Here is a 25743-nt window from a genome sequence, read left to right as displayed (position 1 = left end):
TGGTGTCTCATATTTGTGCAATCTATTTGATGGGCCATCCAAAAGGCGACATTATAGACCTTAAGGTCTGTCTGTGGTTGATGCTCTATTCTTTGTCAAGGTAACAAAATAGATTGCTTGTCGCCATACCGTCTTTAAACGTTGCTGTAAGATGCCATATTGGCACACAGATTTGTGTTAAAACTTAAACGGTAGATTTTAAAAAGATCCTTCATTTTCAGACCACCAGTGAGACCAACATGAACAGGGTGCCAACTTCTCCAAGGTTTTACTATGACTGCCCCCGCTGGACAGGTCCTGTTTGCATGTTCTGAAATGAAAATGTGCATGTGCAAAAAAAGAAAAAGGAAAAAAAAAAGGAAAAAAGAAAAAGAAAAAAAGAGGCATTGTTTGACTTCATTCAGTCAATGATTTGTACAATTTGTTTGCGGGTTGTATTTTCTGATTATCTAAAAACACAATGTATCTGTTTCAGGTAAAGAAAAAAAAAAGAGCTTGAAAAACATTTTATCACAGAACCACCAAAGTGGAAACAAGGCTCTTTCTCAGAAAAGAGGTTCTGGAGTGGCTGAATCCTTCGCTGCCTGATCTGTTACTTGACTGTCTCTCCCACAGTCATTTCGACTGTACCTATAGATTTTATATGAATATAAGTCCTTGAATAAAGAGGTATGATTATGAAACTGTGAAATGTAGATCTCTTAAACCTGGGGTTGGGTTGGGTTTTGGGGTTTAAATTTGAATCCAGTAATGACTCTGATACGTCATATTTCTGTCTCTTCAAAATAAAAGCATTTTGTGTTAACAGGAAATAAGTAAAAATAGTAAAAATGCAAATTAAACACTTTAACTGCTGAACACTGAGGTCATTAAAGGAATGCTCCCCTTCTTTGGATTCATAGTTCACCATGGAGGCATATGAGAAAAACAATTTTTTTGGCAAACTCATGGTAACCCACAGTGAGTAATAAAGGTAATTTTGCAGGCAAAGTATTAATTTAATGCAAATGGAAATAGAGCAAAACTTTGCTTGAAGTAACAGAGCTTTTAGCTGTGATCTCTGGACTCAAACTTTTTTTTCCCAAAAGTATAACTAGACAAGCAATTGAAGTCCACCATGTGAACTTCATGTGTCAGGTGCTCACAGTTTGTTTCAGCTGCTCTCAAGTGTCTGAAAATCCGTTCTTGCAGCCCTAATGAAAGTGAGTAAGAGTTGACAGTAAATTAGATTTGGGATTTGTATGATATTACAATCCTGTGATCTGTACAGACACATGCAATAAGGACTAATAGTGAGGTCTGGTACTTCTAAGTTGTTTTGCTCTTTCATAGGAAGCTTTCATGTGGAACCATTAAGCAGAGCAATAATTATATTCATATGGGTCCTTTAGCTATGATGCATTGTCTCATGCTGCAGTATAGTTAGACTGGAGTGATGACAGGTCCAAAGGTCTCTCAGAGAAAATTGATCTTTCTTTCTAATTAAAACAACAATTTGCAAAGAAGTTATAGACAGGCTTTAAAACTAATGGGCGGAGGCCCTGCTGGATTGTAATTGGTCCACATTATAGGAAAGGGGCGGGGCTTGCGTTGGCTCTTTTGGCCTCTCGGTGATGCAGCTGCAGGAGGAGAGAGGCTCGTGCTGTCTGAGCAGCAGGAGTAGAGGTGAAGAGGATGACAAGTTAGTTTATCAAATTTTCAGGGCAAAAAGTGTTTTTTTCAAGAATGCCCCTCGCTGTTGACTCATGATAGCATCACTAGAGCTGGTGTTATACCCAGAGCACATTTAGGCTCTCCTTAGATCTTAATTGAAAAAGTGATTAAACCAGGAAAATGTCCTGCTGGTGGTTTAAGTGGACATTTTGCCTTCTGGGGCTCGTGACGACGAGCAACGCCTCACCTGACGATGAACCGGTGGATTTTGGAGGCGAGTCCGGTTCCGGGATGCCACAGACAGGTACGAGTTACACCTGTGGAGCTTATTAACGGACAAATGTCGTTATTTGAGCAGAGTGAACATTTGTTTCAAGACGTGACTCTTAGCAGGTGCGACACATTAAAAACTTCCGGCTGTTACATTTGTTTGACTTCAGTGTAAACAGAGCAAATTCATGGTATTATTCAATTAAGTGTGATGTTTGTTGACTTACTTTTAGCAGTTTTACATCAACAAAGACGGAAACTTAGGTTTGCTTTCCATTAGAGTGACTGCCAACCAAATAAATTTTAGCTGCTAAGACCGTGCTAGCTTGAAATTGCAAAAACATTTCATTACTGAAAGTGTGTTATTTTGTGTTTGATACATGCTTTAAACTCGTATGAATATAAGGGGTCGACCAATATTGCTTTTTCAGGGCAGATACCGATTATTAGTTCTTAATTAGACCAATAACTAATATTTGGAAGCAATATGTACAATAATATTAAAATATTTTTGTTGAAATTTAGAATTTGGAATACAACAAACTCAAACACAAAATTTAGTTTAAATGCTTTTGAGAAATGTTACATCAAAACCTTGAAACTTTTTTGAAATAAACTTTAATTAAATTTACATAAAAAATAATTGAATAAAAATAGATCCCTGAGGCTTTACAAAATAAATGTTCCTCTCATGCTGACACTTTCTTTGCATGTATTGCAGACTGCCTTTCCTGATGTTGGTTGAGTGTAATACATACACTTTTTCATGAATGAATATTATCGGTTATCAGTAAAATAAAATAACAATACAGTAAATCAGCAAAATGGCCAATATCTGCCCTGATAATTGGACTGGCCAATACTCTGTCGACCCTTAATGAATTTGGTTTTTGAGTTCATAATCAAGAAATAACCTCACTTGTGAAAATTATACATTTTTCTTATTAAGTAAAATCCTCAAATATCCACCAAAACCTACTATTATGTACCTTAAAACCTCTATTGTTCTCTTAAAAAGCCACAAAATCCTTTGTTTCACCACCATCTGTAAACTGATTCCTCCCTGTCATGCCAGATTTCCTGATGCACTAACTAAAGCATCATCCCCAGTAAAGGCTCTTTAACACCCAGTCACAACAGCAGGCTGATTTTTATCAGCTGGAGCTCATTACATCATTTGTTCAGTGCAGTTTGTGTCCAGATGAAAATCTTCCACTTTTCATCGGACGCCCCACAGAAACTCAGCAGCTCAGCAGTCAGTCCAACTGTGATGCTCGCTTTTTATTTGCAATTCATCGCTCTCTGGTGTGAGATTGAAGCCAAAACATGTGTAGACTGAGTGAAGTTCTTTGGCAAGCTGTGAAAATGAAATTGAGACCACAATGAAACAATAAGACTTTTTCACTCCAGGCCGATTGCATTTTCTTTTCAAAACACTAATTAAAGACTGTTATTAGAGCACATTTGTAAATCAGATTACCAGCCTGCTGATATTTATTTCACATTAACATGTCTACGCATAAATTGGAAGCCTTTGAAACCAAAATCAAAGGTGTTTCACTGTGCTGTTCACACTTTAAAAGGCTTTTGAAGCCACAAACACTCTTTTATTTATATTATTGCCGCTGTCTTGCCCCCCAGTGTGCACCTTAATTGTCAAAAAAACACCTGGAAAAGGTTGCCAAAACGTTCATATCACCTTGAGCAAAGATCTTGTATCTCTAATAGTGAATTGAAGTCTGGCATCTATAGAGGAACACACACTTTGATTGATAAGTCCACTTTTTCATGGCGCTGCAGAGATGTTTTGACTCGCTGAATACATCATGCACACAAAATGTCTTTATTCTGCATAAAACACAAGTGGAAACTGATGCCTGGAAACTCATCCGCACTTATTAGGTCACATGGAATGCTTTCACTCTGCCAAGCAGTTAATCACAACATCGTTTTCCGCAGCCAGCTCTGTTGTCTCATCAGTGTTTTCGGTGTCTGGATCTCCTTTGTTTTATTAGGATTGTGGATACAGTGACAGCGGCGTGCTCGCTGTGGCTTCACGCTGTGTTTCTGAGCTGGTTTGGAGTTGTTTAATCCATCCATGACCTGTTGAAATTGATATTAAATTGGAGCTCTGACAGGTGCCCCAGTGTGTTATTTCTGGATTCCACAGCATCACACGTTGTTTATGTTCCAGTTTGGGTTTCATCATTTCCTTTATTGCCATCATCTGTATGTTCGAGGCACACAGCGACCCAAACAGGGATGTCAGAGAGCAGGGCACCAGCAGAGAGTTTGTATTAGACTGGTGTTGATTGAACCCGTCTGTAGATTGTTTTCACTGTGTGTTTTCAGAGAGTTACTGTAGATGGCAGAGTGTAAAAGCCTTGTGTAAACTTGTATCACCCTATAGGCTGATGGTTATGTAACCGTGCTGTTATAATCTCCTTGCGTATACTCTGTTGTTATTAGGTTTCCTCAGTAAAATCTTGCCCTGTTACAGATATAACTGAGCTCATCTGGGAATTTGTGTTTTCTGCTGATATAGGGCTTTATAAAATCTGTTTTAATCTTTTCCAGATTCCTTTTTTCTCCCAAATTCTGTGTTTTCAATTTTAGGATTAAGCCAGTTTTCTCAACAGAGAGAATCTTTTAATCATGTGGTGTATTAATGCAATTTCAACAATTCACAAGAAAATATTCTTTTTTTCACATATATATTTATAATTTACAACATACAACCATCCATACAGCCACCCAGTTTTATGAGGGCATTCAAACTTCAGCGTCTGGTCTGCGCTTGGAGATGCGATTGATGAGTGGTTTGATGCAGAAATATCAGACACTGCTTGGAATGACGTGATGAGCACAGGAGGACAGGATTCGATCCAGCTTGTCTGACCAAGAAAAAAATACAGCCAAGCTAGCCGTCACTTACATCTCCACAGTCAGACAAGCCAACACTAAAGTTGGAGACAACACATAGGAAAAGAGCAGCGTAAAACTGACACCAAGTCATAGGTGCATATGTGCCAGATTTTTCATGAATTGCATCCACATTTTAGTAAATTCTGTGTTTTGCAATGTATTTTTTTTTTTTTTATCAAAGTTCGGCGATTCTGTCCATTTTTTCCTCATTGCAGAAACTATAGAGCCCTACATACAATGAATCGACACCTTAATATGAGACAAAACATATTGTAAGTCATGGTGAGCCAACTGAAGATTAAATAGAGCAATGTTCTCATACAGCTCAGTTTCTGGCTCGGGAGGTAAAGCTCATTGTAACTAATCACAGACCTGGCAGTTGGATTCTCACCTCCTCCTGTCCAAATGTCCAAGTGTCCTTGGGGGTAGACACTGAACCCCAAATTGCTCCTGATGCTCTGGCCAGCATTGTGCATTGTTTTTCATTGGTGTCGGTGTGCATCTATGTGCGTGTTTATGGGTGAATAAAAGGCAAATTGTTAAGCGCTGGATAAAAGAACTATACGTATAAATGCAGTCATTTCGGCATTTCAGTCGTTAGACCATCATCAGATTCATGATAAGCATGATCTACAACTGAAACTAAATACAATGAGTACAAGTGCCTGACTGTGCAGGCTGTAGTTTATAACTTGTTATAGAACTTGTCTCCATATTGGCAAGATGAACCAATTCTGACTCCAAGATGAAATGATTCCAGCTGACTTGGAAAGAAATCAATCCTCCAACATTATGGTAATGTAATGCATGTAATTGCAGTATTTTGGCAGTGCCAAACCTTGTGCAGGTTTTTACCGCATTTATGCACTTTTAAGTAAATTGGAAAATAACTTCATCATATGTTTTGGCCTGGTTTATCATAGGTGTGCCCATTAAGCAGAAAGCATTTTTTAGCAGAGCTGTATATAGCCCCTGTTAGGTAGCCTAGATCAGAAGACAGAGGGAACAGGAGAACCTACATAACCTCCATTGTGATATGTTGTGCAACAGTCTAGCCTTCATATTTGAACCCTTTATGACTTGAGCGAATCGTATGTACTGTACCCGAAGTGTTCCTTTTTTCACTCCGGTTTGATTAACTACATTCATTTACACAATGACATTTTACCCAAATACCTCTGCAGATGATTTATCTGTTCTACTGTCGTTCTTGTCGGCCAGCTCTGATTTGACTATGAAGCCTCTGTCTTTGTCTGCTGGAAGCAGTATACACCAACCAGCCTTGTAGTGTATCAGTAACTCTGTGCGGACTTTTATTGCTGTTTGACATGAGTCTTTTTTTGCAGACCCTAGGTTTCTATCCAAATGTCATACAAAATGCAGATTCAGCAAAAACAGATTGTTTTTGGTGGCACAACAAACATTTTAGCACCACAATTAGACCAAAACGTTATTTACAAATGTTAAATATTGCCTCTGTATTGTCCGAGCATGTTGATGTTGCACAGAGGATGAACTCTTGTGCTTCCTTTTGCTTGCAAGATGGCAGAAAGGCTAATTAGATTTTCTTGAAATTAATGTAGATATTAATGATCCCCTGACAAAAGCCTAATGTTTTAGGCTTTTGTCTAGCTCTACCATCAGATTGAATTTCCACATGACCTCAAACCTTTATATTTTATAGAAAATTCCAATTGAATTTTCAAATCTAATTTATGCTCTCCACAATGAACCCTTTCCATTATGGACATGCTGCATGTTTTCCTTCAGTGTTCTTTTCACGCCTAATTGTCACCTCTTGCAAGTTATCTAATATCTAAATGATAAAAATAATATCTATCTAATTTTATTTACTTAATTCCAAAGACCCGCTGGACAAAGGAGGTCCGTAAAGAAATAGTTTTCTCAAATTGGTTTGGATAAAATTCTCTGCACAGTCAACTATGCATGAAAGATTTTGGGCACAGTTGTCTGCCAGCACCTCTGCAGCTCCTTGAATTTAGCATCCGGCGTTTCTGTCAATTCCAATCCATCCATCCGTTCAGCCATCCATGCATCCTTCCAGTCAGCCATATCCAGCTGTGATATGTGACTCCCATATGTCAGGAATAGTTTACTGTAACCTCTGACTATGAGATAGGTATCGCAAGAGCAAAGTATGCAGAACAGCTGCTGGGAAGAGTTTTGTGATGCCTAAAAGAGGTGTGCCTGTGTCTGAGTGTCTCCATACCTCTGAGCACCACCTATTCACTCAACTCGCTGCTACCCCAACACTTTCTTCAGAAGTGGAAATTGCTGACTAACCTTCCTGACCTTCTGTGTGAGTGCTGGTGGAGCTCTGACAGTGAGAGGCTCTCAGCTGTCTGTCTATGTGCACATTTTGGGAGTTTAGGAAGGCATCATTTCACAGACTTTGCTTCAGATTATGCAACTTCAAAAACTTTTTGACCTTGGCCTTAGGATGTCTGTCTATCTGGTACTTCGAAATCCCACAGCAGATATCTTCAAAGCTACCAGGCAGATTGCCATGAAATTCGATGTGTATCATGATCCCAGTAGGATTAATCCTAATTACATTTAGGTGGGATTCTGACTTAAGCTGTAATGACAGTTGATCCACAGAAAACTAATGATAAACAGATTTGTTATTTTGTGTTTAATCCATTTTAAGGAGAAAAAAAGGCAAACATTCACAGTTTTCTTAGTCTTATGACTAAGTAGTTTTTTGTAGGTCCACACATGCAATTCAGGCAGACCTCCTCAGGAATTCTTTTTTACACTGTCAGCTGCAGTGTAAGGATTTGCGGGGTGGATAATTGATCAGCTGATCCGTTCAGAGCTGATCAGATCTGATTGATGGTTGAGAGCTGCAGCTACTGCAGAGAAAAGTGAATGCAAACTTTTAGACCCAGCACAATGAACGGTTAAGTTTCTGTTTCAATTCGCCTGGCATTTTGTATGCTCTGCACTCCGCAAGTTCGGTGTAACAAAAAAATCGAAGTGTGTTTTATATTCCAATAGCATTGTTAATGAATGGTCCAGCTCCAAAACTAGAAATCATTATGTAGCGGCAGATGTCGATATCATGGCAGGATGCCAAAATTAATTGACCAAGTAAGAAACCTTGCCCTCTGACCTTCCTCTGGAGTCATCATCACTATCGGTTCAAATGTTTCTACTTACCTACACTGTTGATCATTCTGTCACTGTCATTCACCAGATTGACATTTTGATGTGAAGGCTACCTCCACTATTTTTATACAGTCTGTGATTGTTATGTTAATGTTTAGTCATGTGTTTTTTGATGCACTTATTTATTGAACCTGAATTTCAAACAGTGAATGGAGAGGGTGTTACTTTATCTACAAATGTGATAATCAGATTAGGATCTAACACCATCATAAAAATGTCATATAAAAGTCTGGCAGGCAGTGTTTTGTTTTTCTAACTCCACCTAAACAGAGAATGGTTGTCTTTCAAACTCATTTTGGTATTCTTTGCAACTCTTACATCACATCACAAAGTCTTCAAACCAGATCAAAAGCCCGGTACCAGCTACGTGACTTACACTCTCATGCTCCTCCAGCAGGTTGAGCTCATGATGTCATTGCCAATATAATGCCAGATCCATGAGCAGCCATCTGTATCCAATGAAACGTGATCCCGGGCCTTAGTGCCTGGTGAGCCCTGATCTGGGGCCCATTAGCCAGCTTTAACCAGGCAGAGGCCCGCATGCTGTGGCGTGCCTGGTGTAACATTCCTACAATATACACAGACTGGGTCATCGTCCTGGTTCTGGGTGTGGAGTAGGTCACAGCTTGTGGTTAGCTTTGTGTGAACAAAAGCGGGTGGAGAGGGCTAGGTGCAAACCACATGTTGGATCAGAACCTCCGTCCTTGTCTGTAATCTCCTCTCAGGCCAACTGGAACCAGATGGCAGATAGAGTGGGTTGATAGTGTTGAGACAAAGTCCCTCAGATGTTCGGTGTTAAAGATGAATAAAAGACGGGGCTTTTTATTTTTTATTTTTTCAACATTTACAACATTACCTCAGTGACCACTTTGTAGTGTCATTTCTCAATGTGTCTCCCATCGCTCAGTCACCGCAAAGAGCCTGCAGACACATTACAGCCTGTCGGACACACAGATTTATATGGAAAGGACTATTTAATGATCTGGTGCTTTGTCCCGAGCTATGCTGTTTGTGGTTCCACTTGAGTGTTGACGCGCTAATTTGTGTTCATTCTCTGTGCAGCATATGTAAGTTTCTTTGTAGCTTTCAAATGTTAAACACCTGGCTTGTGGTTTTGGAAAAAGAGCTAACGGTGACGATGTGCACCTGGCGTTGCAGGTAATGCCTGCTTAAGCTGCCGTTAAGATGTAATGTTTCTTTTTATTTGAGGTGTGTCCGTTTACATTCTTGTCGAACAACTGCATTTGGTAAATGTAATTTGAAACATTTGCCTATTTACGTTCCATGGAATTGTGATGGTAGTTTAAATTCATATAGTGATTATAGGGTAACTATAGGTGTAGGAAATAATAACGTAATTGTGCAACAGGTAAATTAAAAATGATGTCTTTTGCTTTACACTTTAGTGCACATGGCTTTGTGGCTTTTTTTGTTTGTTTTTATATGAAATGATTTGTCTCAAACACAGTTATTAAAAATTAGAAATCTAGAGATCATTATAGATGTAGGCTACTTAAAGTTAGTGTATGCTGTGTCAAGCATGCACCACACTACTGTCACAGCATCTACATTGTATAAAATAAACACAACACACAACATGGCACTAAATAGCTGCACAACAGATGTTTGGGGCAAATCATGAAATTATCTGATCTGATCACAGGTGGACAGCCGAGGGAAATCACTGTGTTTAGTCTTTAGCTGACCATTTGTGCTCAGATGTTGTCACTGCTAATGTCACGTATTCGAGAAGGTCACAGGGGCTCGCATACAGTTATTACATCCAAACTCCTGTTTGCACACGCTGCAAATGACTGATGCTGCAGCGGAGGAAAGAAAGTCACGCATGCTGAGCTGTGTTCAGTGACCCACAGAAATGCTGGATTTTAGAGCAAGTCCACAGAATGATATGATTACATGATAAGGATTAAAAAGGAAAGAAAAATGGACATTTTTGAGAATGTGCACAACTGACGTGCCAAACCTACACAGGGGACGCGTGGCAGCCATCATGTGTACATGTTAGTGTAGTTATGAGCAACTATATCTTTGTCTGACTCGTCATGAAATGGATAAGTTATAGTAGAGTATTAGCACACTGTCACCAAAACAACAACAACATCCTGCATTGATCAGGATACATCAAGACACATAAACATTTAATTTATGAAAGATATGTGGTCAAATGAAACCCAGTCCACCTTGGCAAGTGGTTTGAGTGACTGGATCACAACGCATCTCTGTGTTTGTTTACACATGTAGTTAACGCTGTCCACTTGTGATCAGATCATCCAAGACAAAGCAGGATGTGAACAATGTCAGTGCCAGGTGTGAACAAGCTCTTTAACACGTCACTTTAGGAAAATTACAGGTTTTAATGATGAAATTATTGATGACTGAATTCCATTTAGCTGCTTCAGTTTCAGGGTCTTCGTAATATTTATGCTGGCTAATTGTCACACTGTCATGGCTTACTGGGACGCTTGAATAAGGACACCTGTGATTTTTCTCAAGTGACATTTTAATATGTCAGAGAAGCATGTTTAGGTTTTTCGTACATTGTTCAGACCATAAGGGCAGGCAAATAAATGGTTAAACATTTTGAAACATTTTGTCTGGTTTTTATGGGGTGCTAACATAATAGATTAAATTGATTATTCTCTGTGACTACAAACACACATTGTTTTCACATTGTCGATAAGTTGTTATATGGAAATGTTCATTACAGCTTCTTTAAGCAATGGAAGATTAGGTCTACCATGGTACTTCGCCGTTGTGACGGTGATCGATTGTTCTGAGGTACCTGTGTTTCAAAAGTTATGATTTGTCTCTCACAGATTTGGCTTTATGATGTGTTTGTTGTTTTGTCGTGTTATACGGCTTTCTTGCTTCATCCAAACAACGGTTCTGAGCACAGGAGTCAGTACCAGCACTTGGCGTGACTTTGGCTTGAGTGTCTTCTATCCTGGCATGCGTGCAGACCTAAATCTGGTACAGATTGGTGTCTAATAGCAGGACCTGACTTTATTTGGCAACCATTTGCCCCCTGGGACACATTTAAACTATCATATTATTGTTATTCGTCGTCGTCAAAAAAAAAGTCAAGGTGGAGCCAGGAGGCCAGTTTAACTGCTGCAGCTGTGACATGTGTAACTGCCTTAATACGCTTGTGTTCCGCAAAACAGATGCCAGGTGATGCAATGTTGTTTCAGACACACACACACACTCACACACACACACTTAATTCCTGTCCTTGCCACATATAAAATTAAGTACATTTTAAACACATTTATGGTTGATTGTCAAATATTTTGGCTCTTACATAGACTCCCTGATTCAAATAAACCTTTCTGTAGACCATGTGGATTTTCGTTGACCCCTGTGTGACATCAGTAAGGTACACTGCATGGTAAAATAAACAGAGAACTATGGCTGTCCCAGTCGTGTTGAATATGCCATTCATGCACTTTGGCTACACACAGCATTTTTGGTCTCTAGCAGGGATTTATTGATACTAAAAAGATTAAATTACACCAGTGATATTCTTGAATGTTCACCTGGCAGTGCAAAAGCATAAAAAGTTGGGTTTTCTTTAACTCACTTACATCTCCACAACTTGCATGATATTTTTTTCTACATGGCCCCAAACAAATCAATGTAATAAAGGACTTTCTGTGTCATTTAATTATTTTTAATATTTATTTATTATTTTACTTTGTGCTATCCTTTTATTTATCTCTAATTTACAGTTTGAGTATTTTTTATTATTACTGTTATCATTCTATTTATATATGGGATTTTTATTTACTTATTTATTCTTATTTTTATGGAAGGGGGGCTGCTGTTTGGTATTATTGTAAAAAGAACTTTTTGTCACAATTTGTATGAAAAGCGCTTTAAGTCTGAATAATCGCAACTAAATGGCACCACCTTTTGGCCACAGCCTTGTGGCATTTGAAGTATTATTTTTTTGCATTTCCTGCTCTCATTTTTGAAACCTTGTCTCTAAAAAATTGAATAGAACCTGCTCTGTGCAATGAATAGGTCTTACAGGTTGAAATGAATAGAGCTTGACATGTTCATAAACGTCCTCTATTATGATGAACGTGTGCAGATGCTTATCTTTGTTGGTTTGGCTGAACTTGACTGATGAAGGACCTGAGGTGACATCTCTGTTATGACTAAGAGAACTCGAGCAGATCCTACAGAGGACAGCCAGAGGGAAAGACCCTGAATTAATTTTGTTTTCTGTCTTTTTTTCTTTACTTTTGTGTGAGTGAACCATGCCCTCACCTTTAAACTCCTATCAGCTGCTGTGTCAGGACCCGTTCAACCGCTTAAGCTTTTGTTTACTTAAATGTGATTGATTTGTTTTGAAGTCCGGTGTGTCACCTTCGCTGCTCACATTTTAGTCCAGACTGCTCAAGGTTTATCAGCCCTGGAGGGTTTGTTTCTGCGGACCATGGCCCGGCTTGTTTTCTTTATTCATCGCCTGCATGCCACCGTGCCACTCTAATCAAAACAGTTCCCACCAAGAAGAGGACATTTACCAGCTTTTTGTGCTTTCTGGATGAAAGAGTGTGCTTGTGTACTTGTTTGTTGGCCATATGTTTGCCTGTTGGACACATTATTCTGTAAGGACAAAGGCAGTAATCAGTCACAGCCAGATCAGTGTTGAAGTCATAACAAAGCCAAAGCACATACGTACATCAAAAGCTCCAATTAATCAAATGAATAAATTCATATTTATTCAGAAGTTAGTTCTAAAACCTTAAACGTTTTCTTAAAACAGGTTGAGAAGTACGTAAGAGCAATAGGTATTTCATTTAATGTTCATAAACTTTTACAGCTTTTAAATGCTTTAAAAATTGGGATTGCATTGAAATCAAAGTGAAATGAAAATACTGCTTTGCCAAATTTTGCAAGTCTTTTTGAGAAAATAAGACTTCAAGGACTCAGTGACACAAATAAATACCTGTTATTAATACTGACACGTTACAACTAAAGCTGTGTGCTACAAAAGCTATGAATTGCAGCGTTTGCACTCTACATACAAGACTCAAAGAAACAATCTGTATGTCAACGTGGTCACTTCTGTTAGCATTAAATATGATCTGTTATGCAATTAGAAATGGGATCCTTTGTCTTTCTCTGTTTCGACAACCTTATGTAATGGTACTAATTTTAGCTGTACTGCACATGTAGACATTACAGCAGCATACACATGCTGACATAAAAAACCCGTTAACAATGAACAATGGAAAGACAGTTGGGATGCACACAATGCAACTTATTGTACTTATTTCAGCCTCTCAGTCTGCAGTACATTCTCAAGAGACATCAGATTGTGTGTCTGCAGACTGACATGTTACAGATAGAAGCTCTGCCAGCTACATTCCTGTCACACTTTTCACAAGCTTAGTTTTTATTAACCCCCTTTACACACACACACATATAGAGAAGGAGAGGATGCCAGTCATTGTGTGTTGAACCAACATGGAGGGACTGAGAAAGATTAAACTTAATTAAATTGTACTGAAACTAATAGTGCTTGTTTTTACTCACATTGTAATGGTTTGGCTTCCCAGTTCTCTACAATCCATTATCTCTTTAATGAGCTGTTCTTGAATAAGTGAACAGATTGCAGACACCAATATAGTACATTTGGAAATTAACTTTGATGTGTGCAGGTATAGTGGTAGCATCCGAAAAACAACAACCCAATTGCAGCAAATTAGTATTTTGCATGAGTATGCAAATTAGGTGCCCAATGCTAAACATTTTAGGACACTTTATACACGACAGGTTAAAAATGACCCTTCTTCTGTGTCTCAAGATGTGAGCAAGGCATTAACACTAGATGTGAATGACACTTGTCTTTCACAGTACAATGTATATAATTTACATACACTAAAAAAAATTAAGGTACTTCCTCACCAAAATTCCAGTCACTCCAATATTTCAAAATGTAGTCCTCCTGAAAACTGTAAATAGTTTTGAATTACAAAAAAAGTTGGTCTTGGCATTAAGATATGCCAATAGCATTTTCATATTTTCTATGTAGCCTCTAGAACCACTTACATAATTTTAATTAGGGCCGACACGTCTCTAGTACTAAATTGTCAGACGATTTGCTCTAACAATGTGGAGAGCGAAGTTTTAGTCTTAAGGCCCAGACACACCAAACGGAAATGGAAGAATTAGTGGCAGCAAAGACCGACTTTTGAATTGGCTCATGTTGCCATATCTCAACCAAAAAGTTGCACTTGAATGCCACACAAAAACTGTAGCCAACAGCCAACTAGCGCATATGTTCAGCGCTATCGTGAGAAGAAATAATTCTTCATACCAGCAGGAGGCATTAGTCTGTATATGTAGTTCAAATAGGGTTGCTGGAAGAGGACAAGATGGATTCAAGGAGCTCATTAGCCAGTTAAAATATTAACAACACATCCCTATGTCGAAAGAACAAAGCATATTTACGGAGCACCAGTGGACAGTAACAAAAACCATTAGGAAATGTTTCTGCCGAAGAGCTCAATAACAACAACAAAAAAAAACCTTACCTCATATTACAAGTTTGTTTTGATGTCACACCCTCTTGATATTTGCTGTTTGTTTGTTTTTCTCACATCTGTTTCTCTTCTCGTAAATTGGAAGAACTGCCTATCATAGTGAATTCATTCTGGCTCCACCGTCTCCAACGCTGATTCAATTTGCTGAATTGACTGAAAAACCCTTGACATGCCAATGGTGCGGGACACACTGCAAAAAGTAGAGCGACAGAAGTTCCCCAGCATACCCACCATTGGCTTAGTGTATCACGGCGCTTACACAGCGTTAATGTCTGCCATCCTCTTGTTGATATATTTTAAAAATAGGTCTCATAATGGCATTCATAAAAGCATAGCATTGCATGTGTGTACAACAAAGCCAGCCCGTTTGTAAAAGATGAAGAATAAACCCTGTCTACATCAATATTTGTTAAGTTGTAGCTTGTCATGTGTCAGTTAGTGTTTAGGAATTTCTTATTATGGTTTTAGATGCAGAAAAGAGCTGCTGTTTGAGTTTACCTTAGGTGCTAACAATACCTGCCAGTGCCACTGGAGGTCCCCTGTCTCTCTGAATTACCAATACAACCAGATATATCATTGATAGCTATCTATATATATATAGCTCCTTATATATGTATATTGTCATATCACCCAACTATCTTGCCAGTTGTCAATCTAAAAATGAATAAGAGTGTTTTTCAGACAGATGCCTGCTTGGACAAATGCCCCGCTGTGTAAAACCGGTCATTCTTCATCATCACGTCACCGTCTTTGTCTTCCCTCTCGTTTTCTCTGCCTCCTCACCTCTTAAATTAAGTGAGTGTAACCTGGTTCTCATGACCCAGCAGTGTTCTCATCTCTCTGATTAGGTGAGAGTGAGGTAATCTGCTGTGGTCTGTGCTGCTGACAGACATGAAGAGAAAACCACTGGTATCTGTGCTGCTGGCGCCCGCACAAACAGACACATGCCTGTCAGGATGTTGAAGTGTGGTTGCCGTTACTATGTTGCAGGACTCAGACTTGATGGTGATTGAGTTTCCATCAGTTTATGCAAAACAGGTCAGTCTGAGGACAAACCGTACGTGAGAACTCATATTACAGCGTTCATGAGGGTCCTTCTGAACGACAGCCCATTACATGTTGGATGGAGGCCAATCTTTTCAAACAAAATGACAAAACAATAGCCTTTTACAGCTAGGTTTCATATCATTCAAATCAAAACACAAGCACAGAGGCAACTTTCTTCCTTCATTGCAGGTTGGTCTGCTACATTTTCGGATCTCCAGGTTTCCTGTTAAAGGGAATGTCTTCATTGTTTTACTGAGCACAGAGTGTAGCAGAAAAGAGGAATGGGCTTTTCATTGTGATGGGATGCTTTCACTATCTGTATTTCTCTGTCACCCATTAGTCCGCCCTGTGATTAATCTTCCATGTATTCCTATGACTTCTCAGACAGTCTTTGGTTTACTGGAGACCTGAAGAGTAACCAGCTCAACTGAACTTTACTCTCAGGGTCAGGACTCATACAACACAGACCCATTTGACAGCGCTAAGCAAGTCTTGTAAAGCTTTTTACAAGAGTTTTTTTACAAGCACTTTAATGACTTTGTCAATATAACTATGGTGTTTTCTTACCCCATCCGCTGTGGTCTGCACGATAATGATGACCTCAACATGACAGGGCAGTGGTTATGAGGGCAGTGAAGACCTTTGAGGTCACGAGATCTCAGTAGGCCAATGTCTGGCCCGTCTTACAGAATACTCTCTTCTCAACATATTTGTTTAAGTGTAATTCACCAATGACAGCCCCATGAGATTAAATCTTAAGAAAAAAAATCCATTCAGGTCAGTTAGGACTGATTAAAGAAATCTGACTTTAGTGTGCAGTTGGTAGCATTGGCTTGGAGTACAGAGGTCAAAATATCACAGTACCTAACCACCTAACCCTAACCCATCACAAGTAATTCATAGTGTGCAGGATTTTATCGAATTTTCTGGCTTATAACTCAATGGGTTACAACTTAATTCATATTTTCTATTGAATTCTATTATTAATGTTTTTTGTCATGCTTGTTTTTTCCTTCTTTTTTTTTTGCTTTTCAAAGTGGACATTTTCTGAAACTTAAATGACTGAGTTAAAGCTACCTGAGCAGCTCTGTGAGGTGATGCCTTGAGCTAAATGCTAACATCAGTGTGCAAACATGCATACAGTGAATGTTGACAAGCTGCTGTTGAGCAGGTGTGATGTTTTCCAAGATCACCATCTTGTTTTAGCTTGTTAGCAAACAACTTTAGGATACATCATCTGGGAACATCTGTACAAAATCTTGTGCCAGTCATTCCTGCAGATGTTGATAGAAGTAAAAACTTTGCTTAATATGTGTTTCATAACAATCCATCTAATAGCTATTGAGATATTTCCATCTAGACCAAAGTGGTGGACCAAACCATGTGTTTTACATTGCTGAAAAAAAGTCATTTCCATGGTGAGAAAGTTCTTCAACCTTTAGACAGATTAAACCCTTTAATAAGGTTGTTACTTCATTAAATCTTCATGTTGGAGACACAAGGTTTGACAGCAGTATCATGAGTGACAGAACGGGTCTATTGCTCACAATGTATAACTTAACAGTGGTGTGTTTGCCACGTGAAGACAGACAGAGTGCAGTGGTGATGTTGTACTGTTTGTACAGGGGTGACAGCAGCAGCAGTCTGAGTGGCGGACTGCCAGTATCATGGTGCCGTTCCCATACACTGATAGGCCTGGATCCTATTTAATGTGTCGGTCTGAAAACACAGTCAGGTTCCTGCTCGAACAGAAGGCCCCTATATCAGGATATGTAACATAAAACAGAGTGGATACAGTATCAGTTATGTAATTTGGAAACTCTGATCTGTTTTTCAGCTGTGGTTCACAGCTATATGTTTCACAGGTAACAACAACAATCATGAAAATAAATCAACAAACTTTAGGGCGCTGTAAATTAAAAGTTAATTCTGTTCCCTCGAAAGGCGTGTTTGAAGCTGATATTAATGTTTTCTGTGGAAATAGAGTGGCCTCTTTCAGTTGGAAAAGATTATCTTCCCATCCCCTGATCATGTCTCGGTGGGTGCTGGGTTCTGGGGATTTGTCTTCTGTCCAACACACACCCCGTTTACCTCCTTGGATTTCCACTCCAGTTAAGATGTGTTTCTCCTTCAGAGTTCCAGCAGGCTCATTACCTGACTCACCAACTCCCTCGGCCATCCAAAAGCCCCTTCTCTGCTTTCCTCATCTCATGTAAAATACAAATTTACAGGCCCTTCTGCCCTCTCCACCCTCTGCAGATTTATTTTTCTAACTGGTATGTAAGACACATGTAGTACAAAGGCTTTTTCCATCTGTTTGCATGTTCAGCCGACACATTCCTCATCTGGCTGTGTGGTTCTTAGAATAGCAAAAAGGTGGGCAGAACATGACAAGGAATACACACTTATTTAGATAGGGCTAATGGGCATGTAATCGCAAATAATTCCCTTATATTCTTGCATTTTTGTGGCTCTGAAGCTCAAGCCTTTGAATAAATCTCACTAAATTGTTGGCTTGACATGGTTAAAGATCTTCTCATGTTGCTTGCAGGCCACAGGCCAGTGGATTACCACAGGTGCTGTTTATGTGCCTGGTCAAAATCCAGCTTTGGGGACTGGCTGTTTGCAAAGACGACTTCTCCAGATGTACTTGGAGCTTGTCTGTTCTGGCCCTTTCACCCCTTTCATGTGTTCTGCAGCCTCCATAGGTGTGGTCCAGGGATGGATCCCGGCCCAGGAGCTGGATGTGCATTGTGCCTGTGTGTCTGCTCAGTGAGAAATGAAATGTCTCTCATGCAAAGCAAACTGTCAGGTTCACATCTGTAAAAACATGCTGCTTATTTGCTTTTTGTTGAAATCTCTCATGTGCAACATGAATGTCCCATAGAGCTGCAGTTTAATAAGGAGCTACAACTTGAAAATTGTCATTATAGTGTTGACATTAATATATTTTTCATTTTAGTTATTTATTAAAAAGTAATATGACAGTGTTACTGTGTTGGTCAGCCACTTTGGCCTAGGTTGAAATATGTCTGTGACCTTTGCATGAGATTTCATACATTCAAGGTCCAGAGAGGATGAGGCCTGGTGATTTTGGTGATCCTCTGACTACTCCTCTAGTGACATCATCACGTTTGTCCAGTACATTGGTTTCTGACTAAATACCTGCAGAACTAATGACAAGTCCCATCAGCCTCAGCTGTACTTCGTGTTTAGTGCTTATCAGCACATTTCAGGATGCGAACAGGCTAAAATAAGATGGTGATATGGTAAACATTACACTTGCTAAACATAATGCATTGTGATTTTGTGCAGGTTGATGTGATAGCATTATCGTTAAGCCCAAAGCACAGCAGTGCCTAAGTACAACCTCACAGAGCTGCTAGCATAAATATAGACACCTGTTGATATATTACCTTATCAATCAATCCATTATCAGCTTAAAGTTAAACATTATGTAATTTGGATGTCTAAAAACCCTTCACTTTTCAACCAATTTTAACTTTGATATCTGTACGTTTGACGTATAAATCACAAAATCGGTGCCCACTGTGCACAATTTGTACTTTACGAGTTGCATGGAAAGATATGTAATCAGAATAAAAACCCATATACAGTTCATTGAGAAAAGAAGCACTATAGATAACAGACTAAATGTAATACACAATTTCAAAACATTCTTTCAGGACTGGGCTTAAAAATTTAGGATGAGGACCTGTCATGCAGCCGTATATTAACCTATCATGACTTTTGAGGTTCTTGGAATCTAAAATCCTCTCAGTTTAGTCGCGCTAACTTTGACCTTAACCCCTGAGGGTCATCACGCTTAGGGAGGAGTGGAACAAACCGGTGATGGATGACCTGGATTCCCCACAGTCAGACTGACTCACCTCGCTCTCTCCTGCCCTCTGCCCTCATGTCATTTACCAAACCTGAGAAACTACTGTTACGCTTCTCTGGGCGATCTCATTTGGATGTTTAATGTCAAGTTCACTACCTGTGCAATGCAGAAAGAAAAAAAAATAGATGTATATTTTGACATCGGTGACACCAAACTCTTCATTGTTCTGATATGCAGAAATGGCACCAGGCTCTACAGCGCCATAACCTTATAATTAGTGCTATTCACTCCTGCAGAAGCAGCAGGGAGTTTGACCCAAGGGCATGTTCATCTCTCCATCCACTTCCTCTGGTGTCCTCTGATGAATTTTTCAGCAGTCAGGTTTAGCAGCAGACCGGGACAAGTGTTGACTGGTGTTCTTCTCCGTTTCCTCTCCCCAAGGGGAGGTTTTCCAGGGGAATCTCTGGCATTGTCTCCGGGAAGCTGTTGTGTGTTGAAGGCTTTAGTAAGTCCGTAAGCGCAATTTTTTTTCACCATGGATGCATTTTGTTGTAAAATTGCATTTATATGTTAGCAAAAAATGTTTAGATTATCTGCACAGTCATACGTAAATGCTGTTCTACATAGTCATTTTTACAGCTCTAGTCCTAAACCTTCCCTAATGCTGTCTAGCCATACTAGACTTCCACCTCCACCCCAGTACAATGTAGGTCAATGGAATTTTATTTGTGGTGCTCTAAACCACATATAAAAAGAATTACAGCTCTGTGAGGCTGCACAGACACTGATGATTTGAACTAACTGTCAGTAAACTTGCTCTTATTTTTATTTTTTGGTCCATGGGTGCTTGATGCAGTGCCAGCAGAACACTTCATGATTGTAGTTTTTTTCATCAGCAGCAGCTTCTGGAATTTGAGCCTTACAGTGGATGATTGATCAGTTGATTTGGGCAGAGCCTATCAGATCGATGGATGAGTGTAGGAGCTGCTGTAGAGGCATGTAAATACAAACTTTTAGGCCCAGTGCATTTAACAATTAAGTTTTTTGCTATCATTGACATTCTGCTGCTCCCTTTGTCCCTGACATGCGCTCTGTGCTCCAGGAGTGTGGTGCAAAAATAGAAAATTAAAATGTCCTGCCAGATGTTGATATTACGGTGGGCTGCCACAGATAAATTCAAGTAGGAAACTTGTGTTTATCATGTTAACCATCTTAGTTTACCATTTGGTATATTAACATTTTCCAAGTAGTAGCACTGAACCCAAGGTATAGCTTTGGCTGAAGGGACTTTTGTTGGTTTTTCAGGTATTTAGTCTGAAACCAAAGTGCAAATTCTGATTTTTACCTGACGATGGGGTGGCATGAAAAGTCAGTAGATCATCAAAACCACAAGGATACATTAGCTGGAATCAGTTGTTATCTGTACAAAATATTGTGAAAATCTATCGACTTAATATTGAGATATTTCACTGAATAAGCGAAAATTGTAATCTTAAGGTGGCGTGAGAGGAAAAGTCATGGGCTCCTCCAGATGTGATACTGCTTTGAGCATTAAGCATCACGCAGGGACTCTTCCTCCCCTCTAAAGCATACCACCATAATGTTTAATTTACTTTGCTGATGACCGGCTCCAGAGTTCTTAAGGCCCTCTTTGAAGAGATTACAACAGCAGTTAAGCGAGAGAAACAACACAGGAAGTTTTTATGTCCCTCTCAACCCTTCAGGACTGAGTGATTAGCCGCTGTGGATATCCACTCTGAAAACATGGAGACAGAAAACCAGAGCTGCAGGCTTTACCGTCCATCCACTGAGGTGCTTTAAGATTTATTTAGCCTAGAAAGCAAATAAAAATAGAAATTTATGCCTGTGTGAGTAGTAAACTGTAAAGCAGAATGAATAAAAATGTACCGTTTCCAGAAGTTATGCAGAATGCATTGAAGTGTACACGTTGGATGTGTTTTACGTGCTGCTGTTACAACTCTGTATTCAGTGTGTGTCCAAATCTATTCTGTTCTTCCAGCAGTCACTTTCTAACATCTCTCCTCCTAAACGTAGTCCTTGTGGAACTGTAAGGCAGTTGCTGAGCCTTGTTACATCGAGCTAACAGCATATCTGTTATGTCCATTTAGTTCCTATGATTCCCTCTGTGTCCTCACTGCGCTACAGGATTAGTTTAGCCCATCTTCACACAGACACAGATTTTATATAAGCTCACTATATCCTCTGTTAGGGACACCTCTTGAAATTATATCCCAACATCGGATCTCTTGGTCTGCTGTACTGACAGAAGGTATTTCCATTAAGGTGCTGCATCCGTGAGCATTTCACAATGTGCTGCTCACTTAAAGCTTCGTGTGGCAGTAGGTGTGTTCATCACTCAAAGCTTTCTTGATGACTGACGGATTGAGATGTTTAGGAACACAGAGTTTCTTATGTTTCCTGTGTTCACTCCAACTTTCCATCTCTCATTTCCTACTTATCTGGCCCGGTGATTCCCCCCTCGTTTTCCACCAGGGCAGGTGGAAGTCTTTAATCTTCTGCCTCTTTGGGCTGCCCCGTCTACCAGAGCAGAGCCCAGAATAATTGTACCAGCACAGTAATTGAGCTATCTGTTGGACCGTCTCAGACTATTAGAGTAATGTGATCCCACCGCAGGACGGTGTGGCAGCCGGCTCCGCTTCCCCTGATTATGGTTGCTGGAGGTCAGCCAGAGCAGGAGGCAGTGTTGGAGTTTGATTTAGATTGGAAGAAGGACGTCTTATCATGTCTCTGGGGTCCACGTTGTAGGACGGTGGGGCAGAAGCTCTTGACAACAAGCTGACAGACTTCTGACATCACTGATTTGTATAGATGTCACTTATGTGTTAAAAAATAGTTACCCTTTTACACATCCAGCATAGTCAGAGCAATGATATCATTCAGTTAGACCTAGTTCTCTCAGTCTCCCTTGAGGTCTGTCATGGTACATATCGAGTAGAATAAAGTATAAACAGTAGAAACGTGCCTGTCTGTGTTTAAGAAGGAAACGGGCCCCACTGATAGGCTCACAAAGTCAATGTGCCATAGAGAACAAGAACCAGTCAGAGGTGGGAGAACAGGCAGTGTTGCCCTCCATCAGTGACCCTCAGTGACCCCTGCATGCCAAGTCTGACCCTCGCTGACTGACTGCCTCACCTCCATAACTATTACTGGTCCCACTGGACGAACAGTGTGTGGACAGTCCCAATGGAATATTCTGTTTCACGCCATGAGACTCTTTAATTCTGAAGTTGACATTTAAATTCACTATCCTAATTAAAACAGAGCAAGGTGATCTTATTAAAAAGATGTGTATATTTCCAGAAACAAGCTGTTCTCATGCACAGTTTATGTTTTTTGTCGTGCAAAAATTTGTCGTCATCATAATCCAGTAATTTGTGCATAACCCACATATTTGAGAAGACTGCATTAATGTGACCGATGCGCTGTTATTCAAGGAGGCAGGTATGTTTCCCCCATGTTTCTTTTCATAAACTATGTAGTAGTAGAAGTATGTAACTTAATTAATAAAAATAAATGGGAACTATTGATTGTGACTTGTCTTAGGATCTTCTACCGACCATTGCTGGCTTGTAACAAACATACAAAAAACTAAAATGTCATTTGTTAATTTTTTATTTTACATGGTGACTTGTTTAAAGTGTATTCTGATTTGATATAATTGATTGCTGATTGATGGATTACATTTGTGTTTTGATCCTTTTGTCTAAGAGAGAACCTGGCACTTGCTAGTTGCTTCCTTTTAATTTGTCTGCCATGGGCCGACTCAGAGCTGGGATTCAGCCAAGTCCGATTATCACTGCAACCCTAGTATATTATAAAAATAGAGGAAGTGTAGATTGGCTTTATTCTGGCCTTGTGCCATGCTCCATTGTTGGTTCATGGTGGACCTGAGCTTTGGTACCTACTGTAACAGTCTGACCTAAAGTCTGTAAGCTCCTTACATGGTCCACTGATGTCTGAGCCAAAAGAAATGAGTACAATCAAGAGAGGCGTGCCCAAAACCTGATGCTTTGGGAGTTATGAAAGTGGACTGTGCTGGCGAAGAGCATAGCCTTCTTTTTTGGCCTCACTCGCATATTGCACCCGCAAAGTCGATTCCAAAGAAAATCTTGCTCGGAGTGTGTTCATGTTCACACTGAAGCATCAGCCCTCTGGAATGAGAATATCTGAATATTTGAGGTCTTTCAATGCAGAACATGCTCACGTTCTTACTATTATGTAAAATGCTTTCTGGTTTTAAGTTGCTCCGTCTGCTGAACTGTTTCGATGAATCATTTTTCAATGCTGTCAAAGTCATTTTTATCAAAGAACACATGACAGCATTGTAAGGCAGTATTCTTTTCTTGAGGCTAATTAGGTGGGTACAGTATATGATTTATTTGCTGTGGTTACTGAGAAATGATTGGGCAGATGCTGTGTGTAGCTGGCAGCTATATGGTTTACAGTGTATGAAGGAGAGTCTTTTATAGAGGAATCATCCAAAAACAAGAAAGAATGCAGCAGCATTGCCAGAGTACTCGCTTACTGTTGCTTTTTGTTGGGGAATATAGGTTCTGTTTGCAATAGTCGGATATAGACAGATACAATATCTGTGTTGCTTACAGTATACAGATGTTCAGGTGTAACTGAACTCCTCACAGCTCTTCACACCTGTGTGTATGGTTGTCTTCAGATGTGTTTACTGAATACTGCTGTGTTTTGGTGTATCGCTTTTTCCAGCAGAGATGCCTCTAGCGCAGAATTGATACACAGTTTAGCGTTGGATCTCACGAATTGATAGCACCACTGCAACACTAACTAGATTAGTTGTAGCCTCAATTTCAGGTTGTGTTGTGTTTCCCAAAGTAATTATGTTCTTTTATTAACTGTGTGATCTGGAGCAGGGATGGGACCCAAACCTGACCTGCCATTTTTGAGGTTATGCACATCATTTCTTGTATATGGTGGGAACCGTACTGCAAAAATGCTCATTAACAAGATTGACACATAATACGGTGTCATGAGTTGGTGTAGGTTGTAGAGTCTGGCAGATGAGCTGAAGTGTGACCTTGCATGATAGAAAGGGGATAAGTTAGTTAAACTTTCTTTTGTTATCGAGTAATTAGTCTGACTTACTGCTAGCTATTTAGAACTGCATTCTCCCCCTTCTGCTATCTGCGTGTTGTCATTTTCAAAATTCCTGTTGCTACAGGAAACAACCAGGCAGAGCAGGTTTCAAGGTCTGGATCTAGGCAAGTAATGCGCAAATGTTCCACCTAAACAACTTGACCCATGACACTACTTTGCAAGGGCACCATCCTGGGCTTAGCACCGCCCACGACGATTGTGATTGGTCTAAAGAAATACAAACAAGCCAGAGCAGAGTGATAACGTGTTCCTCCACACATTCCTTTAGGTGCTGACACAGCTCTTTGGCTCTGGCTATACAAGACTATGGAATACTCTGCTGGTCATTTGTAGATTAATTGTTCGGCATTTTCACTCTTCTTTAGTTTTATCAGTCAACCAATAATTTTCTGTTAGTCATCTCAACCATAATTATGCTTAACTGCTTTTGATCTACTGCCTGACTTCTTGTATTGAAAATCTGCAAAGGTAGAAAAGAACAAAGACACCTACGCATGTTTGCGTAAGTCCAAAGATGACAAGACATGTTCCAACAAAGTAGCAGTGGAGCCTACACCTTCTTGCTTTGCTATGACTCCTTGGTGTGGAAGATGTAAATGAACCATTGAAGGATCTACAAAAGACAGGAGATGGAAAACATTAGAACAATCCCCTTGGTGCAGTTGAAGGACTAAATTTGAATGATCTTATCCATTAAATTTGTGCTGTTTATGTGGGAAAACTCAAAAGTCTGTTGATGCCTTGGAAACAATTAGACCAGCTTGGAGCCTTTAACACACTAGGTCAGACAACAATCATTTAACTGTCAGACTAAAGACTGTAGACACTTGGTCGCTGTCTGTGACGCCGCAAAATCATGGTAGATGATGGAATTTATATATCTTCATATTGCAATGCAGAATGCATGTGAACCATATGTGTATCTCATAAACACAAAACCGCTTTCAAAAAGATCATAGATGAGTTACATATGAGCATCCTGTCAGCGAGTTTTTCCCAGATAATTATCTCTGCATTGAGTTTAAAGTACAAGCATGTTCATTTTTGGACTATCATCAATGAGGAAGAAGT

At 39.6% G+C, this 25743-nt stretch overlaps 1 protein-coding gene across 1 annotated transcript in view; it reads left to right on the top strand.

Annotated features, from left to right (window-relative positions):
- Nucleotides 1-1833: 1833 nt before the first annotated feature.
- Nucleotides 1834-25743, top strand: part of si:ch211-196i2.1 (collagen alpha-1(I) chain) — a 102999-nt gene continuing 79089 nt past the window's right edge. Inside the window, exon 1 of the mRNA XM_042509703.1 lies at nucleotides 1834-1957. Coding sequence (XP_042365637.1) covers nucleotides 1834-1957 — 124 coding nt within the window. The remainder of the gene's footprint in view (nucleotides 1958-25743) is intronic.

Source organism: Plectropomus leopardus, chromosome 20 (genome assembly GCF_008729295.1).
Source record: "Plectropomus leopardus isolate mb chromosome 20, YSFRI_Pleo_2.0, whole genome shotgun sequence".
Lineage (NCBI taxonomy): Eukaryota > Metazoa > Chordata > Actinopteri > Perciformes > Serranidae > Plectropomus > Plectropomus leopardus.
This window is presented reverse-complemented; position numbering and strand designations above follow the sequence as displayed.